At 37.7% G+C, this 14,426-nt stretch overlaps 1 protein-coding gene across 50 annotated transcripts in view; it reads right to left on the bottom strand.

The window, feature by feature from the left end:
* Positions 1-14,426, bottom strand: part of KCNMA1 (potassium calcium-activated channel subfamily M alpha 1) — a 438,676-nt gene that overhangs the window by 38,936 nt on the left and 385,314 nt on the right. For all 50 annotated transcript variants that reach the window (XM_039554286.1, XM_039554284.1, XM_039554283.1 and 47 more), the window contains 3 exons: positions 12,126-12,249; positions 9,015-9,239; positions 5,660-5,852 (listed from right to left, as the gene is read on the bottom strand). In XM_039554286.1, coding sequence (XP_039410220.1) covers positions 5,660-5,852; positions 9,015-9,239; positions 12,126-12,249 — 542 coding nt within the window. The remainder of the gene's footprint in view (positions 1-5,659; positions 5,853-9,014; positions 9,240-12,125; positions 12,250-14,426) is intronic.

The raw sequence follows: 14,426 nt of genomic DNA on the forward strand, positions 1-14,426 counted from the left end.
CTGTTTCTGTCCTTTCAATCGAAGTTTAAGACAACTCCAACAAAAGATGACAATGAAGTTTAAAGTGATTTTTAAGGAACTGGATCAAATGAAATTAAACTTGTACAGGGCTACTTTACCTTGTGTGATCTGTTACACTTGAAAGTCATGTGTAAAATTCTGAGTATGTTTACTTGGTTTTATAGGATTTTCCCCAGAAGAATCCTGCCACGATGTATGAAATGTATTACCCAGGAGTTCATCCAATCTTAATGCTTTTCTCTTTATTCTTTCTTGTTGGAGGATCTATTATGAGAACTGTAAATGAAGGCCCTAAAAAGATCACTCATGTATAGAAATAGCATTCCCAGGGAAAATTCTCATAAGTTGAAGTCATTCAGAAAACAACTGCAATTGCTACTTTGCTGAAATACATCTACACTGCTGTACTGTGATCTGTCTTAGAATGTCTATGGACAAAATGTTACTATACAGCCTCCCCTTTCTGTCCTGTAGACCTGCTTGGAGCTATAAGATCACTTTTCTTTATTGTTTAGTAAGTGTTTTTTAATGAAATGTACTGCTCTTATTATATAGGACTCAAAATAAGCTCTAAATCACTATCCAATAAAAGAAAATTATTGAGTTGGATATCTAAAGTTACTACCCAGAGGCTACTCTGGTACAGTATTTATAAATCTCTAAACTGTTAGGTATAATTGTCTTTCTGGGTTTTGGGAAGAAAGCCAAATAGCAGCTTTAGTTACAACTGAAGATAAATATTTTGTGTTTGGCCATGTTCATCTGGTGGATAAAATAACAAGTAAAATTCCCACAATGTAGGGCTCTAAGAAAAAAACAAGAAACATGAAGAACTAAATGGGAATAGTCAATAGATGGTACTTGAAGAAGAAAGGATGTAAATGTCAACAAAATGAAGGAAAGGAAAATTACTGGGGGCCTGCCAACTTAACAGCCAAGGAAGAACCTACCCCATACTCAGTCCTCCTGGGTGCTTTGGAAAAATGTTATGACTCGGGAGCACATGTTATGACTATGGGTCTAAAGTTCTCTCTGGTCTGCTCTCCAAAACACTTCTTGATAAAATAATCTCAATTTCTATTTTAGGGAACAGAACGAGAAACAGAAAGGACAGTAAAAACCAATCTCTAGTACCTAGGGGTGACCATTTTCTCCAACACAAACACATACCTCTTTAAGATCTTTCTAGGAAGTCAAGATCTATAAGAGGAAATCAAGATAAACACAGGGCTTCCTTGTCACAAATAAGCCATTTGGCTGAGTTTATGAGTAATTTTGTGAGGAGGTGGGCCAAGCTCCCTCTTTACAGCATTCTGTACTTCAAAATCGGAGATATCTTAATGAAAGCAATATTTTGATGCAGCTTCAGTGGGATCCGCTTTGGTCTTTCTGTCCTTGGAATCCAGGTTCTAGGTCTCCCAAAGGCAATGAACTGCCCTGATGATTTCCAAAAGCTCATTTTCAGGACATTAGAGTCTGCAGCCCTAACCTCTAGCAAGCCTACGGAGCTGCACAGTCAGCTTTGAAACTATCAATGCAGACAGCCATGAGAACATTTTCAACCTGAGAACTTTGAACAGGACAGATCCAATTTGAAAGAACTGCCTGTTCTTTTTGAGTAGAAGTACACACTTTATGTAAAGGAGACCAGCAAATCCTTTCAGAACTGTTAGTAAGCTTTTCCTCCTAAGGAAGACAGCTTGTTTCCACTTGTAGTTCTGTGTAGCCATGCATTTGGTCGTATGTTGCCAGACAGCTGATGATGAACATAGATTTGACAACTTAGATAGTTTACTGCCATCCCCTCTGGATACTCCAGGTCATTTGTAGCTCTGGTCCAGAATATTATTTTTTTCCTGTGTCTTGGAATTTTGAGTTGGATTTTTCTTCTGCGGAAGGTCGAGGCAGAGCACCATACTTGGACAAGATGCAGTTCTGCTGGATCAGTTACGATCCAAGGCAGGCAGGCCAGAGGACAAAAGTGTTTCCACACTACTTGTAGAAGGTCCAGATAATTACTGTTAACCAGTCCAAAAACCTGGGGATATTTTAACACCATAAGGAGGTACTTTCAAGTCTTCATTTCTGTATGAGAATAGCTGTGTGTGTTTTAACTTAATCTTGAACTAGTAATGAGAAAATCCCTTGTTGATGCAAACCAGAATAATACAGAGCTGATTTTTCAGCAGTTAACTTAATCCATTGGGAATTGGCAGCCCTATTGTCATAGAACTTTCCCTTTCAGCAAAGCTTCCTGTCATGTGTCCACCCACCTGTTCCTTCTACAAGACCTTTCCTCTCGGGCTGCACCAGGGTTCCATTTCAAAGCTCTGTCCCTGGCTGGAAAGGGCATGTTTGGAGGGATACAGAGGGTTGGCTAGTGATGAATGCTTATATGCCTAGGACTGGGAGTGACTTTAGTGTTAAAGTAGGTAATGAGGATGAGGCTCTGGGAAAAAGGGAATGAAATCCCAAAATTTGTGGACTCTTCTCCTGCTACCAACTTAGAGCAAAGGAGTTATAGATATAGCCCTGTACTTCAACACTTGCCAACGATTATGGCTTATCTGATTGTTAAATAAAATTTGCATCCTGCTTTTTATGGCACCCTTCTTGTACTGGTGTCATCTTTTGCCTGATGCTGAAATGAAATAATCACAGATACAAACTAGAAAGATCCTTGTACATTCAATAACCTATCAAGTAAATGACTGTATTTTTATTTCTCAGAAATGTAAACATAAATTATATATCAGGTTTTCATATGAGATTCCACTGCTCGGTGACTACATAACTATACATATATAATACAACATATTTACTCAGAATAGCAAGGGTAAGGTCATACTGCTAAATCCCTCACCAAAAATCTTGAAGCTCAGCCCGTATGTTTCTCAGACTGCTCACATATTTTGCTTTATTTCTTCTCTTTTCAACACCCTGTCACAGGTCAACTGACCTTCTGCCATACCTCCAGATTTTCTAATGCCAGGGTTTCTGATGATCAGTAGCAGAAGTAACATAAAATAACGACACAGAAGATCCAAAGCATGATGTTGATGAGGATGTCTTAATTCAAAATCATACAATAAGATCTAGAAAAACTAAGATTGGCAATACTTGAAGCTTTTATCAGTTAACGTGTTAAGGATAAGTATGTCAAGCAATACACAAATGAAAAATAACAACTTGCTCTGTAAATAAAGGCACTAAATTGCCAGTAAGAATCTCTGAGTTTGTTCTAATACACTGCTTGTTGACCAGCAAAAGTTGAATCACCTGGTTTATATAATTGTCATGATAGTTGTGTCCACCGTATGTTAAAGCTGCATTTCACAGACAAAAATGTCACATTGCATATAATTTCCAGTAAAATTTGTGCTATCTACTGATCTAACTGCTTCTGACAGTCTAATCATTTTATTCAAGGTCTTCTGTGAAAATTTACTGTACTGAAAGGAATGCAACCAATTCAGGAGTTGTGGATATCATACACAGAGAATTTACCGTGAAGATAATTATTTTCTGAAGCAAATCAGCTTGGAAGAACCCCTCCTTATTCAGTGATCCCAATTAAAACAGGCTGCTGGTTGCCTGCCTTGTGTCATGCCCTGTTTCCCCAGAACAGCTACCGAAAGAATGACCTTTTATTTTTTAACATGCAAGCTGGTATTTACCTGAAGTAATGTCAAAAATTTCTAAGAATATGCTCACCTATTGTTCCTTCTCTTCTCTGCATCAGCAACATTTAACAGGGCTAAAGGGATTTGGACCATGGCCAGTGTACGCTTCCTGACCTATAGGGGCTATTGCTGTAGCAGCAACCTGGGTATTAGAGATTCACAGAACAATTCAGTCTGGAAGGGACATTGGAAGGTCTCCGGTCTTATTTCCTGCTCTAAGCAGTGTCAACTACAAGGTCAGCTCAGCTTCTTCGAGCTTTATGCAGTCAGGTCTTGAATACCTCCAAGGATGGGGAGTAAAAAATGACAGGTGATCATGTAGTGCACAAGACTGGATATTGGTAAGTTTCCTCCATCCTCACTGAGGGATGGTGTGAGATGCTGTGTACACCAAGAGGTAAATACAACAGTCCTGAAAATGTCTCTAACTTCTGAGCAAAGACAGAAAATTCTCTCAGACTGCTCATGCTCAAGAAGAGATTCTTGATTATTTTAATTATGTGTGTGATAGGAGACTGAGAGAGATTCATCAAAGAGTAGCCATTAGCCTGGTAGTGAAAGTACAGATTTAGTTTCGAGATACAGAATTTCAAATCCCAGGTCTAGATCAGTGAAACAAGGAACCTCTATGCCTGTCTTCCACTTCTGCAATGAGTTTCTTAATCATAACTATAAGCTATCAGAGTGTGAGCAAGCTGGTCTCACAAATTTATGAGGAAAGAACTCTAAAATATTTGGAGTTGTATTATTTCCAGACCAAAGATTTGAAACTTTGAACACTCATGGGATTGAAAACAACCAGTTTCTTCCTTTTCTTCTCTAAATCTACTTTTTATCCAGAAAACTGTCTGATCTGACTTTGAAAACGTCAAGCTTTTAGCTTCCTGGTACAATATAATTCCACCATTTTAATGCAGATTCTAAGAAAGAATTTTCTATGTTCAAGTTTCTATATTCAAGAAGTTACACTGCAGCCTCTGATTTTTGGCACATAATTCCTATTTCCTGATAAGAGTGTAAAGAGGAAAACCTGAACTTAATCTTAGTTCTCACCGTCCTTGAGGGAAAACTACCTCTCGATCAGGCTCACAGGGAAACTGCAGACCAAAGCACAATCCTTTCCACCTACATTTATAGCAAAACTAGATCCAGAGGGAATATTTACTGCGGCAGCTAATAGGTTTATCAAAGGTAGGACTTCAGCTGCATAAGCTGCAAGATGCTTCAGGGATGGGGAGATGATTGTTTTTACTCTGATGGTCTTTGCTGGGGTGCTTATGACTGCTTTGCAGCTGCTTTGCACAGGCATAGATGGTGTAAAATAGCCTTTGGCTACCTATGAATCAGTCCCCTACTCTCAGGAAAGATTGAAGGATTTTGTTTAACGTCCTTAAATGGGATGAGTACATGTCAAATCATGGGAAGAAATCAGCTTTGAGTTAACTCTCAGTTAACTTCTTGAGCAAGAAGGTGCCAGAGCTGTAAAGAAAATTTAAAGTTCTTGTTCTTTTTTATTTTACTTTTTGGCTGGTATTACTCAAACTTGTATTTTCTTTGAAGTTTTAATGTGCTCTACATAAAAAGATATTTTGTTGGACAGAAACTTCAGATATTCCAAATAATAATTGCAAGTTATCACTGGTTATACAACAGCAACTCCCCATGTAAGAAAGTCACAGTGAGAAAATGACGGTTTTATATATTATCTAGGAAAATTTTAAAATGAGAAAAAATGCCAGTTTCATGTTCATTCATTTTTTCTCTGAATGATGTGCTTTGTGATGTAGCAGAGAAACTACGTGACTGTCCCTTTAAAAGCCATCATACCAATCAGCAGGTTTAACTGTCAAGCAAGCTGATGTAGGGCTCTTTGAATTACTGAGTGAGGGATATTCTTCCTGCCAGGTCCTGTCCCCTGTAGGCACTGCAGAGAAGTATTATAGGGCAGTCCTTACCTTGGGAATTAGCCTGCAAGACCCCAATGCTGTCATCAAACTGCATAGATTTGATGTTGAGTGACGCCAAGATGCATTCCTTGTCCTGCAGCGAAGCATCATCAATATTATTCTGATTGGCTGACAGGATAACGCACATGTCGCAGAGGTTGATGTTGACAGCCCTTAAATCAGCCCGACTTAATGGCGTACCCTTCGGCACAGGGAAAAAAAAGGGGGGGTGCAGAAGAGGGGAAAAAAGAAAAACAAATTAAAGATTGAGAAGGAGCTTTGGGAAATTATTTAACAAGTATCTTTTTTATGCTCTGACATTAAGCTGGTCTAACTATGTGCCAGGGAATAGGAGATGTGTGCTAATCTAAAGGGTAGTTGGTGCTGATGGCAGCATTTTAGGTTCAGTCTCAATACTCAGTCAAGCTATTACTAACAAACAAGAAACAGGAATAATGCCAGCATTCTACATCTCATCGGTGACTTGAAATTGTCTTGATTTAAGTTGCTATCATGTGGCAACCTCTGGCTCTCTGAATATAACAAGGGGGGTGTTTTAAATGTCTATTTATCTACTACCAAGTCACAATGGTCTTGGGCAAAAGAACAGCAATTTAAACAGGAAAGCATTACGTGTCCGGCACATTTGAAATGCAATCAGGATAAAGCTATTTTTTCAACCTAAAGCAATACACAGAAAAGGTTAATCCTTTTTGAAGCATGCTTTTGGTGCTTCTAGAAGGAAAACACACTGAGCTTCAAAGCTGTGTGATTAAACCCTTTGAAACAGAAACAGGACTTTATCCTAATGGGCACAACTTGTGCAACAGTCCCTGCTCCACAATCCTCAATCAGAGAATGCAGTCACTAAAATGAAATGCTGTGGTAGCCTGTGGATTTTTTTCATAGTGAACAAAACTGACATATGACACTTGACATGGTATTTTTTGTTTAAAATTACACATGCTTTTCACATCCAACAGTCCACAACTATAGTTACAGAGTATTAAGTCTACATCACAGGGGCTGCAAGGTTCAGGAAAAACACTTTTTTTTTTAATGGAAACTAGATTCTGCTCTGCTGCCTCACATGGTTTGGTACTCAAAGACCCTAATGATGAGGAGACATAACTGTCCCCTTGTCACGCAGCGACTTTCATAAAATCAAGACAAGACCCTGCTCTTCCATCTCCTGATCGTAAATGGTGAATATCTCCTGAAGTCCACTGAGAGTACTCACAGCAAAAGTGATTTTAAAATGCACAGAGTGTAGGAAGAGCCCAATTCTTATTCAGTGATTGCCAGCTTAATTATTCCATGTAACTTTCAATAATTTGAGGCGTGAAACCTTGTGAAAAACAATGTGTATCAAACAGATACGATTTCATTATAAACTGCTCAAAAGTTAGAACACGATTATTCCAGCCACCTTAATCCTGCTCTTTGTGCCTGTACTGCACACCAAGTGAAGCAGGAGTCCTATGGGGAAAAATAATATGCAATAATGTAATTAATTAAAGGCTCACTCCTAATGATTTTATGCAAAGGGACAGAATTAAGGCTGCCTGAGGATATTTAAAATTGGCATTTGCCTACTTTTTAAGAGTTTATTCAGCAGCCTAAAGGCCTCTTTTAATACAGATTTTAAATTCCAATTTTTTTCTTTAAACCAGAACAAATGTTTTTGTATTCAGCTATAATCACATCTCCATCAGATAGCAGCAGCAAGTTTTACCTCGTCAACCAAAGCACAGAGAAGTAGGAAAGTGGCCTCCCTTTAACACAATTTTCTACAAGTATAATCTCAGAAACTTAAGTACATTTTTTAATTAGTATAATTAGATCAGAAAATTGCTGCTATTTTTAACCTTATATCACCATTTTGAACCAGATAGGCTGGGGAAAAAAAAGTGGGAAAAAAGTAATGAAGTCCGTGTGGTCTTCAGCACCCTTGATTTCTATGTGAGATACAATTCCTTTATAATATTCTGTATTTTTAAAGGTGCATCGTCTAAGCTGTTCAGGTCAAAATTAATCTAAAGCTATTCTGAATTTTGGTGTAAACTGGGGAAAGTAAAGCTGGTGTACATTTCTTTAATGCCTCTTCAGAATTCAGAATCTAAACTTTCCAAAAACATATTATAATAATGGATACACATTATATACTGGAAGCAGTAGCAGGATTCTATTCTGCTCGATAGTTCAAGAGTATTATCAATTTAATTCTGATTCCCTAGTCTTTAGCCTTCACAGTGACTGGAATTAAAAGGAATTGGCAGAAAAAGGAGGATATTAACTGACCAAATCTGATATTGACACCATTTTTGTGACAGCAGAGAATCTTGTGACACCATCTGTTGGATCAGGTTACAGAAAAATGCCAAGGGCTAACACTAAAACTGCATTTACAGTAACAAAGACCTACAGTCTGAATTAATCAAAAAGCAAAGACAGTCCTTTCATTCTATAGCTATTTTCCCAGTTATTCAGTTAAGGTTACATCCATCATTGATTTATTTATTTTTAACTGCTGAAATGTAGTTATTAAAAACTAGTAAACCCATAATTTTTGTTTCTGGAAAAAAATATCTAAACTAACTTTACTATATAACATGCAGAGCATTCTCTTTCATACTTATACCATGGGCTCCCACTTGTCATTTACAGCTATGATTACCTAAGATCACTGGCTTGGAGGGCTTCATTTTTTAGTCCTGGAGCTCTTGATTCTACATTTTGGTCATTTGAGTGAATCTTAATGACACATAGGAGAAAAAGGACCTTTGCAGTTTTAGTAGTTGTGCCTACTAAAATCAATAGGAGCTTTTCATTGATTTAAAAAGGATCAGGTTTTGCTGTACTTCCATACAGGACTCTGTACTGAAATGCCATGACAGTGTTCCGTATAAAGCAGGCCAGTCCACAGGAGGTCTTTACATATAAATACATGAATATGTATAAATATTAAGTAGATAGAGTAACAATATTTTTTTCAAAGGTTTTGTGGGTATAAATACATAAATAATATCATAAATAACTACTGTCGTTCTGTCAGGGAAATCACAACATCAGAACCGGCTCCATGCAGTGCACTACAGTGAATGTTCAATACATAACACAGCTAATACATCTGATAGCGGCTGAAATTCATCCGATGAGGATGATGAGGAGCCAAACACTGCAGCAAATATCTTCTAATAAGGTCTCACAGGGCTCTGTTTTCACAGACACAGTAAAGTGAAAATCTAAGTCCTCAGGCCTATAAGCAGACAAAAGTAAAAAAGCCTAAGATCAAAGTCAATATGAATCTGTCCAGTTGGTGTCCCAAATAACAAAGTATCAATAATATGGCTTTTGAACTTACAGGCAAGATTGAAACCTTGGGGAAGTTATGCAGTGTCTCCCATTCCCTTCTCAGGTATTCAAGTGAACCCACAAACACAATGTGCTTGAGTTCATGGTAGTGAAAGTTGCTGGCTCGTAATGGCATCACTAAATTTCTTAATCCAATCAAAGCAGATGTAACATCCCCAAATATGCAAACGACTACATGCCCACTTAAAACTGTCATCGCTGCTTCACTTCGAGTCTAAAATAAAAAACAAAACAAAACAAAAAGACAAGGGAAAAATGAAACAAAGGGCATCTTAAATCATATATTGAGTTTAAAACCAGGAAAAATACAACTGTCAATATTGTTCATGCACAAAGAAGTAGTTTGGTAACAGCTGTTCATTTTACCCTTATTTATCCTTCATTAAATGTGCTCAGCAGAAAAAAAAATTTGTTCTTGTTCGCAAATCCTTCAGCATTTGGGAAGACATTGTATTGGATCAAATTCTGGTCCTGTGTAAGTTTCTATACATGTGGATTGTGACTCTGGTTACAAAGCACTGTGGATTTAGCTAAGGATTATGGAAGATAGATGCAAAATCACACCCTAGTTGAAAAATCACTAGCTGGACTTTTTTCAGGACCAATTTGAAAAGGAAAATATTGAGTGTCCAGTGTTCCTAGTAGGGCTTTGTGATGTTACTCAGATCTTGTGAATTGAGGACCACAGCCTCTTAGAGTCAAAGCTCTTATTTAAAGACAAGCTGCTGTTACCCTGAGAAGAAATCCACAAATGCTCTACACTGCTCTGCTTTACAATGGATGCCCACTATACTGCACAGAGCTTCTCTCAGTGACAAAATCAAAGCGAAAGTTTGTGACTAATACTAAATTTTCAGGCCAATTGGACTTCCTGAGGAAACAGGTCTCATGGAGAATATTTAAACGATGTCCAGAATTATTTTCTTGTCTCAGTGAGAGAACAAATTTTTGCACTAATTTCAGCATTGTTTAGGTCAGTTGAGCAGGCAATTCAAACACCAAGATGATTAAATAATGCCACAAGGAAAAAATGAGCTTAATTTCTGTAGCCAGTCTTGACATTGTTGTCGTCCATCGAGTAGCTGGAGATCCATCGATGTATTGCCAAGAAATTGTACATGGGACCATTACACAGAAATTTTACCAAGGAACAAAACTAAAACAGTGGTGAACTGCAAAATTTTCCTCTCACTTATCCATAGTATATGCCATTCTTCTATCTTACAGAAGCATGGTGGTGTGCAATTAAGACTGGAATATGCAGCAGATATGCTCATTATGTCAGAAGAATGGGAACTCTGATTAGAAGTTTTCTCATCAGTTAAAAAATGCATGAGCTTTCAATTTCTCCAGGGCAATTATATTGATTTTCATACATCTTGACCAAGAGAGTCATTTTGGCCCTTCAAACAGCAGAAGACATGAGCGAATCCTCAAGTGAAGCATGTAAGCTGTCCCATGCCTCTGCCTATACATCTGGAATACTCAGATTTTACAAGACGGAGACCAAGTCTTGAAAGCAGGTATGTGAAAAATGTCACTCCATAAATCAGCCATAAATCTGTATGTAGCCATATATGGCAAAATCCCTTCTTACTACCGGGTACTGCTGAAATGTCGCAGAGACAAAACAGACCTTGGGCAGAAAAATGAATTATTTTCTGACTGGGACATCACCAAGTATCAATTAGAAGACAAACTGGGAAATCCCATCATCGTCAAATTATGCACTAATTTGTACTTCTGCAGTCTCTAAGGACAGCATTAAATTTGCATAGAAATGAACATAGACATAAATTGTGGACTGCAAGTTTGAAAAGGTGTAGGGAAGCATTTTGCTGGCAGTGTCTTTATTTGTGATGATGTATGAAGCAGAAAGCACCTGGACAGACTTGAAGATTCACAGGCTGGTAGTGGAAAAAACTAACACGGCATAACCAAGAGATGATGATTCAGTCACTCCCCAGCACCATTTTTGGAGGAACACTTTTCAAAGTCGGGCAACTGGTAGTTCGTCAGCTAAAATGTGTTCATAGCACAAAGGCACATTTCTATCTCTGTTTATTACAAAGTGTTTTACACTTTTACCCCTTCTTGCTTGCTGATTACAAATAAATGATACCATTTAAAGCTGTTCAGGCAAACTCCATCTCAAAGTTCCATCTCTGAAATTTGGAACTTACTTGCTTGACTGTTTAAACACTGATATTGCAATTCCAGGCAATGTCAGAGTTATTACAGAAACCCCTGAGGAGAACTGGAGACAAGCTTTTAACCCCTGATTGCTAGAATAACTGGGCTGTCACCATCGTTGGCTACGCTATGCCACAGTGCAGGAAAATCTAAGAGAGCAGGCTCGGGAAAAGCTTTATGAAGTGCGACAAAGTGAAGATCCACCAGGGAGTTCACTTCAAATAGAATCAGTTTTGCGTACGAGATCTGCACTCAGTTACTTGCTACTCTTAGGTGTGAGTAAATGAACACAAGTGGCACAAACTTTCTAAATAAGCTGTGATAGGCCTCCTAATTGTTTTTAGTTACTTGAGTCAGTTGATGGGTTTTCCCAGTTAAAGAAATAAGACACACATAGACAGGGGTCACTGCAACATGCTAGAGATAGAGTAGGAGCACTACTTGCTCTGGCCTGTTTGGGCATCTTGAAATATTGGGAATTGAGAGAGAAGTTCTAAGAGAGCAAAATTAATAAAAAATCAGTTAACAATAATGAATAAACATCAATAAATAAGAGGCAAGTCAAAACAACACTTGCCTGTGTTAGAATCATTACTGCCTTGTGTAAAGAGAAAAATGGGGTATGTAAGGATTTAAGTATTTCTAATCTTAATTCTCTAAAGATTTAAACCAAATATGCAAATTTCAGTTTATGAAAACAAAATTCCCTATACTGGACAAATTTTTATTGTTGCACTGTGCATAAAGATTTAAATGATCAGAATTCTTTAACCAAAAATCCTAGCTTTGGTTTCACCAGTCTGTGCTCCTGACTTCAATACACTGGATTTCGTGATTGTAGAGACTAATTTATTAATCCATTAGACATCAGTTCTATGGTTTAACACAACTTATCATCAATACCTACCAAAATGACCTTTTCAATGTCTTTGGCTGGACACCAATGAAACATCCCTGTAGAGTCATATTTTTTCACATTGGCATCCATATTGTCAATCTGCTCATTTCCAGGAATTAACAAGGGGTCATGCCTGGGGAAAAACAAGTTGAGGACAACATAAATGGAAAATACTATGAATTATGGATGGAAAAGATATCCCAAGAGCTGTTTACAAAGAGGGATAAAAGTAAAAAAATGAACTGTATTTACACTTTAACATGCTTTCAATAAGAACATTTTTAAACAAAAGCTGCATATCAAAAAAAGAAGTTAATTTTTAAATTTTGGGTGCAGTTTCAAAAACTTTCTGTACTTGTCTATACCAATAATAATTTAATTTTAAATTGGGTTTTCTGACACCATCACAACCATGTAAGTTTTCTTCTTTCCAGTTCCACTCCTCTGAAACAAATATCAAAGTTCCTATAGGCATTTGCAATGAAGTAGAAGGGATAGGAACAGAACCCCATGCTGACTGACTGGCATAAGTATGGAAAGCCAATTACTTGCTTTTACCACGTACAACTTCTGACGTGATGCTCTTCACAGTAAAAGCTTTAACAGGCTGCACTTTAAATATTTTAGCAATTTGCCCAATCATATTTTGCTTTCCCAAACTGAAGCCCTTTAAAGATTCAACAGTATGTCATTTTAGAGCAGACTGACTAACAAATGCCCACATCTGGAATACATGATTTTAATACCAAACAACAATGTCCATTTTCTCTGACAACTCTACCTGTGATAACCCTCTAAGTGTTTCTGCAGCAACATTTTAAAGCACAAGGCTTCTCAAAGGAGAAGCAAATGAAAGACATTTTTATGAACTTGCTCTCCAGCTATATAGCTACATCTAAGCACAGACACATACAGTTCTCTAATTTATATGCTAAAATCAAACATTAAGCTAAGTACTAAGTGACTCCAACACTCTCAGATGCTGGTGAAGACCCCTAAGTGACTGCATTATACAGTAGCATTAGCAAAATTGTATTCACAAGATACAGGGTAAACTGACCCTAAAATCTTTTATTTAGCACAGGTTAATAGTGCTTTGTCTGGAAAGCCACAGTCTTTACCTCAGGTTTTTGTCATGAATGCTTGAACTATCTCGATACAGAATTGAGACATTTCAAAGAAGAAAGTATTTGCAATGTAAGAATATGCTAAGTACTCTGAAACAGATATCCAAATTTTAAAGCAGTTTGCCTTTTGAAGCCTGTTAAAGAAATGCCCACATTGCCTGAACTCTTAAAACAGGAAAGTTTCCTGCTTTTAAAGCATTTGAACCAGCACGCTGTGGTGAGACCCTCTCTTCTGCATGATCTGCTGAAGCAGACTGTGAACATAGTGTGTGATACAGGTTAATTTACCCTGAATATGGTATGCTAAGTTACCATGAAAGCAACAGTTGCATTCCTATGAACAGTATAATCTCGAATTCAGTCAGGGTGAACAATTAGTGTAATTTCACAGCCACTGATTACAGAGCCATTGAAATCAGTGGAAAATTCTCACGCATTTCACTCAAACAGGGTCAACTTCAAAGAAAGCTGCTCCAAAAAAGTTGAGAAACTATCAATACAATGTTCCCTTTAAACCAGAATCTACTGATGCTTTAAGACAATCAAGGCCCTGCATAGCAAAGACATAAGTCAGACTCATCTGGAAAAAAGAAACACTATGTTTTCAAAGTTTTTATATTCTCTCCAGAGACACAGTTCAGTGATTTCACTATAACCCACTGGCAGCAGAGAAGCCCTGGTGGACTACCTGGAGTCTCTGACCCTACCCCAAGCTGACTAATGACAGGCCTTGCATAAGTGGATCCTTCCTCTTTTGTAGGAAGCAGAGATGAAAAAGCTGCATCAAAGGGGTTTGTCGGGGGGCTTGGTTGACGTATTGTTGGGGTTTTTTTATTTCTAGAAAAATATTGAGACTCTGCATTCTCTTCCTCCATCCATCACAAGATGAAGCCATGGTAGTTTTGTCTGAGAGCTGACTGTGATGCTGCTTATTGGGCATTCTCCATCTGCTCAGAGTTGCAGGTGGTACAGTAAGATCTGCAGCCGTGAACACACTTCCATTTGAAGGTTGTACTAATGTTCAGACAATATTTAGTGGTGCTCTATACCAGCTATTTTTTCTAATGGAATGTGTTAGCTATGTGTTTCAAAATAAGAAACTTTGCCAAAAGATTAGGAATTTTCAGGAGTTTCCACTGAGAAATGTTTTTCTTTCTGTTGTTTCAGGGTTAGGGTTTTTTCC

This window comes from Corvus cornix, chromosome 6 (genome assembly GCF_000738735.6).
Source record: "Corvus cornix cornix isolate S_Up_H32 chromosome 6, ASM73873v5, whole genome shotgun sequence".
In the NCBI taxonomy this organism is placed as follows: domain Eukaryota; kingdom Metazoa; phylum Chordata; class Aves; order Passeriformes; family Corvidae; genus Corvus; species Corvus cornix.